The sequence below is a fragment of the Colias croceus genome, chromosome 9 (genome assembly GCF_905220415.1).
Source record: "Colias croceus chromosome 9, ilColCroc2.1".
Classification (NCBI taxonomy): Eukaryota; Metazoa; Arthropoda; class Insecta; order Lepidoptera; family Pieridae; genus Colias; species Colias croceus.
The window spans coordinates 2667365-2686354 of NC_059545.1; the positions used below are offsets into that span (position 1 = coordinate 2667365).

The 18990-nt window shown below is 31.7% G+C and overlaps 1 protein-coding gene across 1 annotated transcript; it reads right to left on the bottom strand.

Moving 5' to 3' along the window:
• Positions 1–10102: 10102 nt before the first annotated feature.
• LOC123694408 (opsin-3-like) lies at positions 10103–17066 on the bottom strand. The gene is made up of 8 exons (XM_045639836.1): positions 16917–17066; positions 15836–16027; positions 14830–15045; positions 13849–13979; positions 12249–12388; positions 11598–11791; positions 11159–11260; positions 10103–10586 (listed from the first exon to the last, which is right to left on the bottom strand). The coding sequence occupies exons 1-8, from the start codon at positions 16976–16978 to the stop codon at positions 10478–10480; spliced, it is 1146 nt and encodes a 381-aa protein (XP_045495792.1). The 5' UTR covers positions 16979–17066; the 3' UTR covers positions 10103–10477.
• Positions 17067–18990: the final 1924 nt, after the last annotated feature.

The window sequence follows — 18990 nt, forward strand, 5'->3', positions numbered from 1 at the left end:
CTTGCCATTAAAACATTAGCTTGGTGGGATTAATATTAATGTAAACACAAAGAGCGTACAAAATCTAGTTCTACTAAATTACATATCCCTCTAGATGTAAACTGAGCCTATTTGCTTAAAGTTTAAACATCTACGGTCGTATATCAAACAATAAGTAGGTAGGCGTCATTTGAGAGCGTATTTACGTGGTTGCCAAAGGGTCAGCGTTGCTACAAGCGGAGCGACATGAGAACGAGAGTTCTTTTACATAATATTTTACTGTTTAAATGTTTCAAAACATATCCTTTAATTCGTACAGGTCCTGATTAATATGTTGGCCAGTTAATATGGCACGACACGTGGGTAATATTTAAAGTATAGGATTATGCGATACACCATGGATCGCGTTAGAATAGGTAACTATAGATATATTCTATCAATGATAATAGCACAGACTAATACCTACTTAATAATATACTACGATAATAGTGTCCATTTTTTAGGACGATCTTGATATGATTATAAGAACCTTAATTATTAGTGATTGTATATCATTATTTAATCTTTTATTGTGATACAAATGCAATCAAGCAAGACTGCAGATGTTGTAGAGCATTGTAGATACATCACTACGTCACTATAACCGCTGTCTCCCAAACCGCGACCTAAGGCTTACTAACTAATGAGTTCATGAAGTTCATTCCAGCCAACTTAAACAAGGAGCTTACGTGACAACGTGGTTTTTTGTGGTTGCGACTTGCGATTCGCGATATGTGACTACAAAATAATTTGCAGAAAGTCGCAGTAACAGATTGCGGGGACCTAGCTGCGATGTTTAAAAAAAAAGGAATAGCTATTCTTTGATTACATAATAAAAGAAAAGTCGAAATAACAGCATAAGCTAAATCGTGTACCTACCTATCATCGTGTAGAGGTATTATTTTTTATCAATTATCCTCACAAGGGCATTTATGGTTAAAAAATAAAAGGAATAGGTACCTAAGCATAATATAATTTGTAATTGATTCGTAGGTATTGCTTTCTGTTTATAAACCGTATACATATTATAACCGTGTACCTATTTTTCTATTCCAACATTATAGAAATCAATGGTTTATTTCTTTATCTGGGGCAGGTATGGTCTTATTGTACGATATCATATTACTCATAATTCATAAAGACTTCTTAACCTCGTCTATGACCATTTAAATGCATTCATTGGCTTCGTAATCATTTCAATTCTAAATGGAATATTATACGACTAAAAGAAAATCCGGCTGAAGTTACCTCATTAATATTTAAATATATTATTTAGATAATTTTATTTTATCAAATTAATATTATTTGGAGTTGGTGGGAAACGTTTTGTATAATTTTTGCATAAGCTATAATTTATTATTATTTTTTTCGAATATCATTACATATCTCGGTAATTAGTCACTATTTGACTTAGGGCCGATTTTTCAATCCTTTGTTAAAATTTATCCGTCCAATGAAGTATTACACGAACATATTAAAATGTCACATAAAAACTATCAAATACGGACAATTAGAACACATTTTTGAAATGGTAGTTTAATACGTTATTCGATGAATAAGTTTTAACCAAGGATTGAAAAATTAGCCTTTATACTTTAACAATATAGTTACCTAATCTATATACATTAAAATATTATTTAATAATTATAATATATACTTAATTTGTTTTATTTTTATAGAAAGCTGGTACAATCTGCCTAGAGTCAGTAGCTCTAACTCAGAACTGGTAACGAAATGTATAGGTACTACTAGGCTAGCCCTCTTTATTATCTCTATTAATAAGAAACCATAAATAATCAGAAATCACAAATTTTGAACATGTTAAGTACTTGTATATTTATTTTATAAAACTTATAATGAATTAACAAAGCTCTATAATATTAAAGAGCTTTGTTAATTATTGACAGTAGGTACCTATAATTTGTTGGGTACCGTGTGGTAAGTTAATGATTTGCTATATGAAATTAATAAGTCAATTGTTATAAATAACGTCATCACCCAGAGCCGTACTAATATACAGTACATGATATATGGTAAAATCTCTTCAATTTATTATTAAACTAGCTTCCGCCCGCGACTCCGTCCGCGCGGAAAAATTAAGAAAAATTAAGATTTATTTTTTTTCTACGGATTTTTCCGGGATAAAAAGTATCCTATTTTATGCCCAGGATAATAAGGTATAACTATACCAAGTTTCATCGAAATCGAACTGTTAGTTTTTACGTGATGCGTTCACATACAGACAGACAGACAGAAAGACAGACAGACAGACCGACAGACAAAATTTATTTAATCACATATTTGGGTTTGGTGTCGATCCAATCCCTTTGGTATTTATTTTTTCAATATTTTCAATGTACAGAATTGACCCTTCTACAGATTTATTATATGTATAGATTGTTGCTTCATAAGCCGTGTAAGCCTCATTGTTAACTCTTGTACGTTTCAAAGGCTTGTTTTTCATACAGAAAATTGGGACAATGGGTTTCCAGAAACTTCCATATACTTTTAAAATAGTGTTGTTTTGTAACGTGTGGTACAATATTATCGAACTATAAATTTTAAAATATTTAGCTTTATTAAGTAACTGCCTAATTATTTTATTATAGTGAATGAGAGTTTTAATAGTTGTATCGATTAGAACTTGGTAAGTAAAGGATCAAATTAAATATTAAAATTTTAAATGAATGTGTATAGAAGATGAATCAAAATATATCCAATTATTAAATTTCCGTGAGTGGGAGGGTCGACATTCCCTTTATGTAAGTTATTTCTGATAGGTAAGTTATCTTGCTGGTGGTTAGGATGTGTTTTCGAAAATTTCCAAGGTTCCAGGACAACATTAAAAAGTATATTAAAATAAGTTACAGAAAAAAAATAAGACCTCAGCCTAGACTGTATAAAGTACCTGAAGACACTTTTCCCTCGCTTCGCTTGCGTTCCAATACCATAGATTGTCTACTGCTTTAAATCGCTTATAAATTCTCACTTATGCTCGCTATTTCATTAACATATTAAAGACTGGAGCATATCTGTTGCCATAATATTTATTAAAGTAGACGAAGCAGCAGGCAACAGGTTCATTATGTATTTTAATCGAGTTCACTTGGCAGCATTTTTGCAGTGACCCGAGCCAGATATAAGCAGCTCAAATTTGCTTAAAATGACGGCCAGCGCTTAAAATTCCAATAACGTTGAATGTAGGTACCTACACAAGAGAAAAGTTAATCGCAAATGCAAATTAAAAAACAAAAAAGGAAAGCCCATTCATTGACTCGATCCCGGACAAACGAGCCTAATGCTCTAACAATGATTATTCGTTTTTAACCCTTCCTTTTTAAATATTATGGAAAATATTTATGTGAAGGTAAAAAGGATCAGGGATTTATTCTATTTGGTATATGTATCGTCAACGGGCTTAATTTGTTTGTTTGGTTTTGTAGAAAAATAAGTGCTTGTTATATTTTGGAGGTGGTTTTTAAGAAGGTTCTATGGTGTTCTACAGGTATCTTAGCATTTTCAGCTGTGAATGAATAGGTTTGCTGAGTATTTTCGCTAAAAATAAATGTAGGTTTTTATTTTGCTTCATTACTTTTTTAAACGAATACACACGGTATTTAAAAATAACTAACAAATCCTTAAATGAAGACAAATTAAATACATTTTCATTTTCCTCATTTTAAAGGTTTTCATATTAACGATTACGTCTGTTACCGCGACCGGTACAAAAGCCTTTGACGATGAAAATAAATTAATTTCGCTACGAATTTCTTGCGTACAGATAATACCGTTCAGTCATGTTATTGCGAACATTCAATTGGCTTTGAACTTAGTTTTATATACGGTAAAGTTGAAAACAGTTATAGGGCTAGTTCATTTTCCCTTATTTTATTGAACGAATTGGGTACCTATTAAATGTTTGATTGAAAATATCTGGGTCCTGCAAAATAAATTAATTATGCACCTATATGTACCATTCATATTTGTATAATTTTTTCAATGTGTAAATAGTGGAAAATAAATATATATTTATAATTTAACTTACGTTGTATGTAATGTAATTAACAATGGTGTAACTAAGTATCTGAACTTCATAGCCGAAATTATCAAAAAATATTTCTTACTTTATTCCCAGCTTTGTAAGTTGTTCTTCAATTGGTGAGAATGGGTTTCACAGAATTTACATTACATATTGAATTTACACAGTATTTTAATTTTAGCATAAAATGGCCTCTGGGAATAGATATAATTGCAAACTTATAATATTAGATAAAGTTTATCTACCTACTAAGTACCTACGAGTATGTTTACGAACATTTTCCCCGAGATTTGTAGAGGATCTAAATGGGTATCTATTTCATTGAACTGAGCTCAAACAAATAAACAGCCGCTCTTAATCCTTCTCGGAATCGAAAGGATTTTGTTTTTTTAAATATACTTACTTTGTTTTCGATAGCTCGAAATTGGCTCTTTCCCAAACATTGAATAGCAAAAGACTGTTTCGTATTTAATTCTCTTTACTTAACTATTACATAAGTAGGTACTTTTTTAATAAAAAATAGTTTATTTATCTTATCTAAAAAATAGTTGTGGTAACTGTAGCGAGATAATTTAAACTATTTACTCTAACTACTAGTTCTCATTTTTATTATATTTGAACAGAATTCATATAATTAAAACTATTATATAACTTCTTATTCATTCAAAGAATAAATTACAAAACAATTCACTTTAAGGAGAGCTACACCATTCGTAAATGTTATTATGAATCTCGATCAGTTGAGAAATAAACGAATCATAAAAGTATTCTGCACTATGGTAAGCAGTTTTTGGGAATATATTGTAGAAGTTTACACGGTGCTCGTACGATAAAAGTATTGTTTGAAAAACTTTGGCCTCGATTTACAATACAAATTTCGATCTAGTTACGCGAGAGGTAGCGTAGCATGGCGGGTTTTTAAATAACGTGTCATTGCTGTTTTTATGAAAAGTAGGCCAGTGCTTCCCGTGACGTCATGTCATCGTGAGGGTTCTGTTCCCGGGCTACAAACGTATATATCTGACAGTACATAGTGGTAGTTTGATTATAACGGGAACAATTATATAAAACCAAATTTCTAAAATTCTGGTGAAAGCCTCATCTCATGGTAATATGTATTTTTGTACAGATATTACCTATGTAGAAATTTTAGTTAAAATTCAAATCAAGTAAGTACCAAGTTTGATATTTTTCTTATATTTTCGAAATGAAGAAAATCTTTTGAAAAAGATATCCCATATGAAAAAACTAATTGGATAGCGCAAGCTTAGAATTTAACTCAGTAGGATTTCACTTTGATAAATTGAAATCATTGTACGAACATCTGTGGCTTCTAACGAGAGATTAGGTAGTTAGAATTCTCATTTCAATTGCGTTTATTTTCAAACAAAAATCGTTTATGGATTCTTGTACTTTTATTATTATTTATTTATGGTAAATTTGATGATGGTGTTGCTCTATGTGACTACAAGATACATACATACCTATTTGAATCGTACTGGAATTGAATTAGCATTATCTCATTTAATAATTTCAGTCAAAATAGTTAAATCAAAAAGAACTAAAAAAATAATAACATATCTCTACATAGTATAAATCTCTTTCTCTATGTTTGCTATAATTGCTTAAATCTATAAAACTACGCATCGGATTTTGATGCGGTTTTTTTAATAGATAGAGTAATTCAAGAGGAACGTTTTAGTAGGTATGTAATTTATTTGCTTTTGGTCAAAAAGGGCAAAGCCGCGGTTGGTTATAGGTTATCTAGTTTTGTAATAATACATGTTCTCATTCTTATTAATTAACTTATCTTAAAAAGTAAATATATATTTCATTTACAAAGACCAACGAAGTTACACAAATACGTATCTAACTAACAAACGCTTGAAACGTAACCTTGTTTCAACGAATTAAAGAGAGCAATATAAGCGTGTCTAACAGAATCGATTATGGAGTTCCATTTAAATCCGGTAAAGGAATTAAATAGGACGGAAACGGGCCTGCCGCGGCCGCCGAGCGAATTGTTAACGGAAAACCTTTCTCAGCTGTAAAAGGAAATCGGCGAACGGTTTTACAGAGACGCAATGACGTTTTAAAGGCCACGAGATGGTGTATTTAATTTTCAAGCTGTATTTAATTTTAATAATCATAATTCAAGTTTAAGTTATAATTAAGATTGGTGTTGGTGAATAAAACGATAATAATATTTAATAGTTCTTAGATTGGAGTTTTATTTGTCTCTACATGTAGAGCAAATTATTACTATTGACAAAGACTCAACAATCTCTTGTTGCATCTACGATACTTGTTCGGGAGATTGAAGCAGACTAGTTCTGTATTTTGCATCTGAGCATTATACATTATATAGTTAGCGTAGAGTGATTTAATAAATAAAGATTTGTTATAAAATATACAAGTTAGTTGCTACGTGCAATCTTTGAAAAGTGTAATTGTTTTATATAGCTTCATTTTCATTGACGTTACATTTAATAAATGTCATAGACAGGGCCCCAAATTAATAAAGTTCCAGTTGCTCCATCCATGTACGTCACATTGTCGTGGTTTTGGTTATGTAAAAGGATTACTTTACTAGTTGGGAAAATATTATGTATACCGTGGTTTGTAAGCCTATAAGAAAACGTGACGTGTAGACGAAATGACCAAATTTATGCGTTAAAGTAGGTGCTTTTGTTTCAATAAAAAACTATTTTACTTTTTACCTCGTTTTATGCGACTGAAGGAAAATAAAAATGTATAAAGGGATAGATGTTGTATATCTCATAGGTAGAATAAAACGAATCAGTGGTATGCCTTACTTGCATTTTTATAACCTTTTTAGATCCTACTGTTTTTCTGATACTCAATCAGCGTCAATAGAATGTTACTCTTCGAAGTGTAGATTCTGTGAGATTCACCTACTGCGGATAAGACATCACAAAGATGCAATTTAAATCCACAATAAAAATAAAAATAGCCAGCCAAATCCCATATGTTACGGACTATAATAAGCTCATTTGCAATACAACTCGATGTACAACGGCTGCAAACAATTTGCCACTCAAATGGAGTCGTGTTAAGTGGATTATCGCGAATTATACTCGTCGTTTGTTCATTACATATACCGATTTAGGTACTGCGGTATTGTGTACTGGGAATATATGCATAGGATTATCTACTCAATTGATAATGTAATTTTCTGGGATTATTTGAAAATTTTGTGGGGGAATGTTTATTTTTTGAAGATATAACAAGTAAATACAAAAAGCATTTTTGGTATGTACTCCATTGAATTTGTACTACTAGCAACGTAATCCATAATTATGTTTTACGAAATATGTTTTATAAACCTACATAGTCTTTTTGTCAATTTATATTAAATATTTCAGTCGCATAGCTATTATGATTGAACCGTTGAAAGATTTTCCGATCGTGTTCTCCTATTTAAATGTAAATTCATTTAACAATAGAATTTTATCATCGTTCAAGAACAGAGAACTAAAATATTAAAAAATTCAGATCAACGGCGAGAGATGCTTCTTTGAATCGACCAAATTGCGAAAGTGTAAAGAGGTCAAGCAAATTTTTCTGCATCTTGTTCTAACGTGGATGCTTTTGTGAACATTCATATTCATTTAAATGAATGTTATCTACCAACAAGTAATGACAATTTAATGTTAGAAGGATAGAATGTACCTATGTAAGGGCCGATTTTTCAATGCTCGGATAAAACTTGTTCGTCGAATAATGTATAAAACTACCATTTTAAAAACGTATTCTAATTGCCCGTATATGACAGTTTACGTGACATTTTAATATTAGCGTGTAATACTTTATTGGACGGATAAGTTTTATCCAAGCATTGAAAAAACGGCCCTTAAACGAGTAATAATCATCAAGCTTTTGACACAAAATAGTTTCGGTAGTTCGAAGCTTATTTGATACTTACAAACGAACAAAAAAAAATTCTTATACAATACAAACAAAATAAGGAAGATAAGTCTAAAAAAATAAGGACTCGACACTATCGAAATCTTATCGAAATGAGGTTGTTTATGCTTAACCTAAGCCGATATTTTAAAGATACCTATTGTTTTACTAATACATGCTAACACATTCTTACTTGTCTTGGGCGTACATAAAATATTATAAAGAGGAAAGGTTTGTAATTATGTATGTATGTATGGTTTTCACGCATAAACTACTGGACCGATTTTGATGAAATTTGGCACAGACAATCTTTAGACCCTGAGAAAGAACAAAGGCTACCTTTTATTGTGAAATATGTACCACGGGTGAAGCCGGGGCGGACCGCTAGTGTCATATAATTAAATTCAAATGAATGTCGGAGTAAAATTGTTTAATTCCACGAATATTGTAAAATGTTATTTGGTTGTATATTTCGGCTTTGCGGTTATCTCGGCTAAGCTCGCTGTAACGATATGAAATAATTTCTACCGCTTTTTCTTCGTTAATTTCATATTTTATATGTAAGATGAATAATTAAAAGCATACATTTAAGGTACTTTTATTAAGTACTAGCTTACCACCCGTGGCTTCGCACGCTTTGTCTTAAACCTAATAAATTTTATACTAAAACCTTCCTCTTGAATCACTCTATCTATTAAAAAAACTGCATCAAAATCCGTTGCGTAGTTTTAAAGATTTAAGCATACAAAGGGACATAGGGACAGAGAAAGCGACTTTGTTTTATACTATGTAGTGATATCGAAATATTCCCATAGGTATATTCTAACTTAAAAACTTGAACTGTAACATAAAAGAAAAAGTATATTAGATACAATAATTTACGTTTACGAGAGTTTACATTAATACTACTAGATCACGAAAGAATGCTCTTGCTTCTAGTTCTAGCTCTATATTCGTTTTATGTAAATGCACTGTCATACGAAACAACTGCCTAACTATTACATCATACATACCATTTTCTATTAAATAATTAATTTGAATACATACAAATCCATTAAACATATAAAAAAATTACGTTTAATGTTTTAAAAAAATAAATTGATAAGCAAATAAAAATCTTTGAACATGAAAACCGTACTGAACTTGTGAAGTGCGGCCTGAAACTTTGTTCGTGACACTCCACTGAGTTCTCGAACATTCATCCATTAAGAATTTTTACTTTGGAGTTCGTATTTAAACACTAAAGTCTAAAATCCTGAATGTGCCTACGGGTTGTACGGTTTTTGCTTGTCAGCAATATTTTTAGAAATGTAAGATTATATGATCTATGTATAATAGAAATAATAATAAAGTGGTAGAGTATTTTTATTATAACTCACTAGCTTTCCATTCGCGGATTTGCCCGCTATTACACTTTATATAAAACCTTACCTTCCTGAAAACCTTTCTAACTATAATAACGAAAACTCTTCAAAGTGCACACGAACTGTCACTTACGTAGTGGTTTTAATCAATGAATATCTGGATATAGGTATTAACTCAATCAAAATGATATATTTCTTCCCAGCTCCATGTAGCACTCAAATCGCAAGACGCAGCGGCTGTTAGAAACTTAATTAAATCACCAGCCAATGACGCCGGCCCTCAAATTGTTCCACGATATTAACTCGACTCTTTGTTCAGCTGATCCGTTTGAAGTATTTAAACTGATTTGTTAGCGCGTTCTGTGTAAGCGATTTTACGCTAATTTTGCAAGTTTAATATTTTGTCTTGTGATTAGCAGTATTGGGTAAGGGCTTAATAGTTAATTCTTTACAAACAATGTTGTAGCGCGTAGCCATAAAAGGATCGCATTCTCTTCATAAGAACCTTTTGGGTTCATATTATGTAACAATAAGGCATATATTTCATAGTAAGTTTGTGTACCTATGTGTTTCATAATAAGACATTCATATTTAATTATTGAAAGATGTAAAATTAAACTATGCATATCTACAATTCTCCCAGTTCAGTAATATCCTGCTACGATTGTGTAGCGATTTATCATTATCATAACTAAAAACATAACTTGAAAAAACATAATAACTATAAAGGGGGTCACAAATAAAACAGCAGAGGCGGTTGTTAAATTTTTTATTTGCTTCAAAACATTTGCCATTGTCGTCGGGATCATTCGTTGATTTTTTTTTTGGTTTTTTACTTTCACTTGAACAAAATGTAACAGGGTATATACAGGCTACATACAACATCTATGTTGTAAATACGGGAAATACTAAGTAAAAAAATATAAATCTATTACGCTCTCCATCTCTATACTTCAAATAGCAACTATGCCAATTTTTTCTGTACCTTACGTGTTTTATTGTACACAGTAAGTACTTTCATTGCCACAGTATAAAGAGCGTATGCTAATCTGTGTCCAGTTTCTTGCCTATGGTCTGTCGGTTTGTGGTCGATCGTAATTCGTAGTTAGTCTGTATTGTGTTGGATAGTTTATGCGTCTGCAGATTGCGATTGCGTAGTAGTGCTAGCGTTGCTGGACTGGGTTTCTGGATCGGGTTCCCGGACACCCATCCATGGCAGTCTCTTCTGAAGTTCAGCCCTATAAAATAATATAATGATTATTGTTTTTATTTCCTATGTTATGGTTTACGATAGAGTTTAGGTTATTAATGTATCTCCTTGTATGCGGTGTACCTATGTTACATACATATAGTGCAATATCCATATTTATTTATTATCTATTTTAATATTAGATATTGCCTGGTATCTATAAGTCTTCTTTAAGTGCCAAGGTGCTGGCGTGCAAGACCCCTGGGTTAAGCACAGGATTATGGTCTTTCCATATAGAATTTCTAAGCCGCAAAGAATTTAGACATAAATTGCGAAAATGCCTGCCGATTATCCACCTCTGTTTAACCAATAGCCTACAATTTATGTTTCATTTATACATATAAAAAATAAATGAATCTATGTATGATCATGTGATAATCTTAAACACAGTGTGCACGAGCCCACGAAGGTTAGAAAGAGAGGAAAGTTAGCATGAGCTACCTTCGACATTGTTCCACAGGGGAAAAATAAACTAACTCGTAAAATATTTCCGAATCGTAACACAGTGTCGTGTAATATAATTTGCAAGTAATTTGGCCAAAAATATATAACATTTCGTACCTGTATCTCGGATGGTTGATGGCGTATACCCAAGGGTCGATACACGACACGCTCTTGGCGAACACAGCCGGGATCATCGTCACGTGAGGTGTCAGCAGCGACCTTTGAATAACGAATATTAATACTGAAATTACTTTTGACAGAGAAACAACTTTTCCGCGGACTTGACGTTAATAATTATGCCAAAAGGAGTGTAAATTGTAATGTATTTTATTATTTCGTTTGATTTACTTCTGTTCAATAAAAGGCCGCCATATATCTTTAAACATGCTTTTTTGTAGCTTTCCATAAGCTGCTGCTTAAGTGGTTTTTACTGTCTCTTCAACAAACAAACGTTTATCAACTCCTTGCTCTTTATTCTACGAGTTTAAATTCTTTCGGATAATTTAACATCATTAATAGTTAGTTAATATGTATTATTGACACATAAAACCCATACCTGTCCCCAAAAGCACCGATCATAGTGACAACAGCGTACGGCGTCCACGCGCAAACGAAAAGGAAGAATATTGTGAAAGCGACCTTCGCAATCCTTATTTCAACACTCTTCCCCGCGTCTTCCTTGTTCGATGCCAAGGATTTCACGTTCATCTTTTTCGCCTGTTCTTTCAACATTTTCTCGTGAAGCCGGACCTTTTGAATATAAATAGAAGCTTTATATTCATGGTGGGGAAGACACATCTCTGTTATGTTCGTTTTAATAAGCTTTGTAGAGAGACCCGTATTTCAGTTTAACATAGTTTAGACCTAATTAATTACTTAATTAGGTTTATATTTCGTTGATCGGAGTTATATAATTTATTAATTAAAACTTTTGATTGAAACTCCGATTGGAGATTTGGCCGCTCAAATAATATCAGACGTTTTGAAAAGTCCGTATTAAATCTGGTAATTGGATTGTCTATGACAAAACCTATTTTTCTTTATCGACAGGTCACAGTTCAAGTCGAAGCCGCAACATGGCATCAAAATAATCTAATAAAGATAAGTCAAATTGTAAGAAATAGAGCTATTTCCAATCATGTCAAGTAAGAAATTAATGAATTTTAAACCTTATTTCCATAACCGCAAAGTTTAAAATATATCTTACCGCTGTGAAAAGCTTCGAATAGAAGATGCAAATGAGAGCCATGGGGAAGCAGTAACTCCATACGAAAATACAGGCCACGAACACTTTAGTATCTTCGTCATCAGTGAAGTAATCGAATGAGCATGTTGTCAGGAAGCCCTCTGAAATTCAATCAATCAAACCGTCAAGTAGATTAGAACTACGATGTAGCCTTTGTGCAAATATTGCCAAATGGTCCTGCGTTTCTCGTATGGTGGAGTTACAGTGCCAATTTAAATTCTCGTTGTTGTGTTCGATACGTGTCTAGTGATAAAAACAAAAGGAGTAATATCCCTGTTTTTACAATGAAAGCATGGTTTAGAAGTAAAAATTGCGAGACATTTTCAATATTCAGTTCATTAAGATTGTCTATTCTAACTGTAAGGTGTTTAAATTACTCAATCGATTCAGTTGTTGTTAAAAGCATAGTGTAAACCTTAACTCAACTTTTTTATGAGTCAAAAACAGTTTATTCGTAAGCTAAGCATCAATATCTACCAACTAGATAATCATATATCACATGACATAAAATGTTATCATAATATACCTAAATGACATATCTCTCACAGGGACAACGATGTAGTCTACGTCATATCAAAATTCCTGACGATAAATTATAAAACTATAAGCCCCTTTGCGAAGGAATGTACAGCGGATGTTAACAATTTGTCACTGAACACTACTTGTGATAAGTGGATTACGTCTCATTATACTGACATTAACGACTTGTTTAGTTCACTTTACGCTTTTTTTCTTTTTTTTTTGAAAAATAATTAAATATACATTGTATATTTAAATTGAATAATTAAATATACATTGTATATTTAATTGATACAAGTAATTGAGTCAAGTGTTACACTTAGATAATTATATAATGTCCCATATATGCTTAAATACTATACAGTAGCTATTTATATATTGATTTATATAGAACATTATTTTTAATTTACAAAGAAGGTAATGTTAGAATAATTAATACGTATATAAACGAAATAAATGTTAGGTATTAACATTAGAACGTCAAATTCAAATACTTGAATTTAACAATTTACAAAAGTAAGTATATACTTCTGTAACTGTTTTACATATCTACAATGTTCGTATAAAGTTACAAATTTAAATCTCAACCTTTCTTGAATGGGAACACGTGAATACAAATTTTGCGCGATTCAAGAAAATATCTGAGCTTAAAAGCTTTAGTGTACTCCGAATGAGTCTCTAGCTATGTACAGTCTGAAGGGAAAGTAATTATCTTATTCAATCGACAAACAAAATTAAGGTAAATGAGGTCTGAATGAATATTTTAAATAATTGTTTTCTTTTCATCGTTGTTATGTACATATATTGATATACCAATATTAGTTATCAAAAACTACGAATAATTACGACTTAAAATTGATATATACTAAGTTTTTAAGTTGTAATGATTCGAAGTTTTCGATAACTATAATATGTTTAGGTAGGTACCTATTACGTGATTTCTAAATGTATCGCAACGAATAGAAGAATAGAGTCAAGTGTTTGTCATAATGAAATGATATGAAATTAAAAATGATGAATACGTAAATAAACTCAAACATACCAGGAACAAATTTGCCCCAGACCTTCAAAAGAGGCAGAATTGTGAAGGGCAGAGTCCAAAACCACGTGAAGGCAATTAGTATGGAAGCCTGCACTTTGTTGATTCTGCCGTCGATAGGGCACGAAATCGTCCTGTGAACAATTAATTAGGGGCTACTTATAAAAACACAGTGTTTTATTAATTAGCTCTGGGTTATAAATATCTTTTGAAGAAGGTATATTTTTAAATTTAGTAATTTCTTTTTAATACTTTCGTAGGCATAAAATACAAATAAATTTTATATAAAAAAAGAGCTGTAAAAGATAGTTAAAAAATGAAATTCTGTCAAGCAATAATTTCTATCAAGTAAACAAGAAATGTAGCTGAATGTTTCCTTTATTTCGTTAGACATTATTGGATTTAGAGAATCCTTAAACAACATCAAACTTTCTTATAAGATTAGAGGGCTTAGTAAATGCGCGTTGAAGGACCAATTTAGTGTAAATACCTATATTAGGGGGATAGTATTTCACACCTCTACAGTTCGCTGAACAATAGTAGCGTAGATAATAATTATAATGGACTATAGATTGGCGTTGCTGTGAAATTGTAGATGCAATTTAGTACATATTATGATTAAAGTTCGGTTTCACTATGTCCGGTTGAAGATAAAAATAGATACCTAACAAATGATTTCAAACTTGAACCATTTCCATTTAGTTTAAATAAGTGCAAAAGCAATTTCATCAGCTAATGTGATGTCAGTATGAGTTACATCACTGCAACGTATCATCAAAATCCGTCCAGTATTTTCCGTCTCAAAGAAAAACATTCACCCTTTCCTACATCACGTTTACTGTATTAAGTACTATGGAAAATCTATATTACAATACAAAAATATATGAGCACGATACGTAGAAAGAACACTCCTAAATACGGTCTACGAGAACATGAAAATGTTACATTCCATATCCACATATTCACTTAGTTACAGATACTTACTTATATCTGTCATAAGCGATAACAGCATTGGAAATCGCAGCTCCGATACCAGATATGGAGCCGAGGGTTGCGTAAATGTCACAGCCGACCTGGTAACCAATCATCTTCTGGTAGAACGAGTTGATGATCAGGTGCGGCATTTCTATCATCATCACCATGTCGAAGAGCGCCAGGTTCACGATAAACATGTTGCTCGCTGATCGAAGGGATTTGGAGCTGTGATAAAGAAATAGATGTTTTAATAGGTTTATTTAGAAATACGTGTATTAGATATGATATACAGAGGATGAATTCGATATTTTTGTGTGTAAAAATAAATGGATAAACTCAAAAATTATCTATTAGACCGATTTCAACATTAATTTCTTACTTAAACCTAAGTGAAAAGTTATATTAATATTTGATATTATATTTTTGTTTCAGGGGATCAAACGGTCGGTGCAAGACAGAGTGGCAAGAATGGATTTTAATTTTTTTAAATACTTTTAATACTTAAATTATTTAATAAACAGGAAATATTACGATTTTTTTCATTTTAGTATCTTTGATTTGTTTTCGAAGAATTAAATGCGAACAAAATACAAAAATAATAAAATAAAAATGTATAAATAAATATGTAAATCCCGCAGCGCTTTTTTCGCAAAGCACACTCTAGTAATTAATTATGACTAAGCAGTAAGCTCCTAAGCTTAACCGCAGAAATATTTGCGTATACTTGGTAATGAGAACTGCTGAACTGTAAGCACGTTTTATACATAGTTTCTTATGTGTTTTGTTCAAAAAAGGAGATTTAAAATAATAAAAAAATTGTCATGAAACATATCTGTATTCAATTGTTTAATTACCGTAATAAACAAACATTAGTGTTTAAATATTTTCTTTAGTTATAATTTGGAACACGAAACGAATATACCTGTACATTAGAAGGTAACAATGATATTTTCATGAAAAAGCTTGTTACATTCCCATTATGTTAGAATATTTAAGTATAGTAAGAACAACTTACGTGCTAAATATCCAAACAACAATTCCATTGCCGCATACAGAGGAGATCCACAGTATCATATATATGAGCGCCAGGCAATAGTGCCAGAACTTGTCGATAGCTGCGAAGTTCCTCCAGTGATCGTGGACCAGGTCCTGGTACTCAGATGGTACGTTCCATCCGAGCATGTTCTGCTGGACTTCGTCGGACACCCTGGTCGTGGAAAAAGAAACATTAGGGATAAATAAGTAGAATTTTATAGAAAAAAAAGTATGGAAAAAATTATGAATTGAAGTGATTTCGTGAGACCTAGATCATTGTATTCTATTAAATTAAATGTTGATATTGAATATAATATATAAAAATATTTTTATTAGATACAACTGATTATGGCGTGATGGAAAATGGAAATACAAACATATGTTTGACCTAGTTTTTATTATATTATAATCATTCGTCAAACTTGGATTACGAGTTATCAAAGAAAGCTCGGCAAAAATAGAGCTTCCGAGATAGCGTTGAAAAGCTTTAATTTTAAATAAGAAGATCACTCGTTGAAAAGAACCTCCAATAGGCCAAGTTTAACTATTCTTGAGGTCGACAAATGTCCAACTTTTCCAATTTATATTCGCCTGTACTCTGTCGCTGCGGAATTGTTTCACCGATTTATGCCTTTCCGAACGGAATGGAATTTCCTATGTACGTGCATTTTTCCGGACTGATGTTTACATTCATCGAAACGGCCACAGATTCCATTATGGAATTCGATGGAACTCTGTGCCGGGTCGATTTTGGCGGGTAAATAAAGTTACGTCTAGGATTTGAACCTTTTGTTAACTTAAAAAGGATTTTGGTGTTACGTAAATAAGGAGTTTATTTATGTATGACTGAATAAGGATCAGGATATATATTTTGAAAAACATAATTAATGGTATATTTACGGTATTAGCAAGCTAATTCCTAAAATGTTTAAGTAATATTAAAACATCTAAGTCCGTGAGTGATAGGTTGTTAAATCGATTTGAAAGAGACCACATGAAAAATTATAAAAAATATGTTTAATAATATATACAGATTAAATAAACAATAAAAAAATACTTACATTTTAAATGGGTAGGCTACTGGCCTGGCTTCCGCCGAGAAATTATTAACGTTGTTGAACATGGTTATAAACTAAAATAAAATATTAATAATTAAGTAAAAACTATTACTAATTATTGACGAAGTGAGTAGTCCGACATTGACAGTCGCTTCTCACTTGTGGTCTGGTTGCGATTGTGTTGTCTTTTATATGGAACAAACTGAGCGTGTCTCCTAATTCCTTAATTTGATTTAATAAATACTATGTATTAAGCTTCTGTTTGAAATTGAAATCAAGCAAGAATATAAGACTATTGTTCTCAATCTTTACAAATACATATTTTGTACAGGTATGATGAGTTGTGAGAGGCACAAAGGGTTTCAAAGTGAAGTTTGCATGTTTATTAGGATTGTCACGCTTTGAAAGTATGTAGGATTCTGTATTTATCGAGGAAGGCCCCCTTGATAATTTAAAACCGTTGTCCAACAATTTATGTATATCCTCATAATAATACTCACAAATGTTCATTGAAAATCTGCCGGTGATTTTTCATACCTACTGGTAAAAATGGTGTCGTGCAAAGCTGAAACAATGGAAAAGCAGATAAAATGCTCTAAAATATTATTAGTTGTATTTATTGAGTTGAGAATGAAAAACGGCTTACGTACAATCATCCATCAATTTTCCGTTACATAATTTGAGTTCATACAATTTTAACTGTAGGTTTTGCAACAGCTTTTTAATCAATTTTCGGCCGCATTTGCACATTGTTATGTGGAGCCATTTTTTTATGAAATAGCTACCTAATTTTTCATAGTTCTTACTTTTCACCGTCTCCATTATATATTATGTACCTGTACGTGTTATTATCGTTAATGTTACATTTATTTGTTCATATTTCATGCCTATTTTTCTTGTCCAATTCTCTTAGTGGTCTAAAAGTTTGTAACAAATTTTCCAGAACCAGTTTGCAGATTACGAGCGTCGTTTGTTGCCTTCCGTCAGATAAAACTTGCTCGACGTTTGCATAAAAATGACCATTATAATAAAACGTCGGGATTTCTAGCATTTTTATTTTAAGAGGAAATTAAAACTATAGTTATTCAGCTGTTGACAAGTATAAAGGGATGTTTCTTAATTTTCCTTGCAAAGTGAAAATATACCTTTAGGATTAGTGCTACACATTACACACCTTTGTCGCGCAGTTTCTGAACATTTTTGCATTCTTGAGTTACAGAAGAATATAATAAGTTGTGTTAAGAAAACAAAAGTTTACACACAATTTTTACTTATTTTCTATATAACTCTGATAGCATATTCTGGTACATAAACAGCATTCATACCTCATCCTAAATTTGACATCGCCAAATTTTATGCTAAACAGGCTTTATGGGATGTCAAATTCCATCGAATCTGAGTAGCTCATAATTCAAACTGGTTCATTAGGATGGCAACAAGATTGTAGGCCAATCCCCAGTTTTGGGACGTCACAAGCAATCCTCGCATCATGGCTGTTATACGTGCCGGGAATTCGCCCCTACGATGGGGACGTTTTGCACAATATAAGTATAAAGAGGATAGAATTCTGAAAAAAAAATCATTTAAATTATTATGCTGTCATTTGGGTCACCGGAAAGTGAATAATCTTAAAATTCAATACTCTTAAATACTCAATTTAATATAAAATAATACTACATTTATTTCTGGTCTGGACAGTAGCTAGTATCTAATCTGATACAGTAGCCCAGAAAGATGAGGATCATCGATTATACTCTAATGTGGGATATGGTCCGTTGTGCTACTTTCACAGTATCTCGTGTGTAGTATTAAAGTATATTAAATAAGATAAAATATATAGTATGGAAATTAAAAGTCTCCAATAAATATTGTATTATTTTATAAGACCAAGAATAGAGACTTGAAATAGTTAGTGTACCAGATATATTGCATCATTGTGGTAATTAATTGCTTGTTATTGAGTTTTAAACTGTTATAAAATATTATCTACATTGAAATTGATGAAATCGAATATTAATTTTATTAGATACTATTTTGCATTGAGCGATGTTATTATTTTATGACCCACCTAATAAAA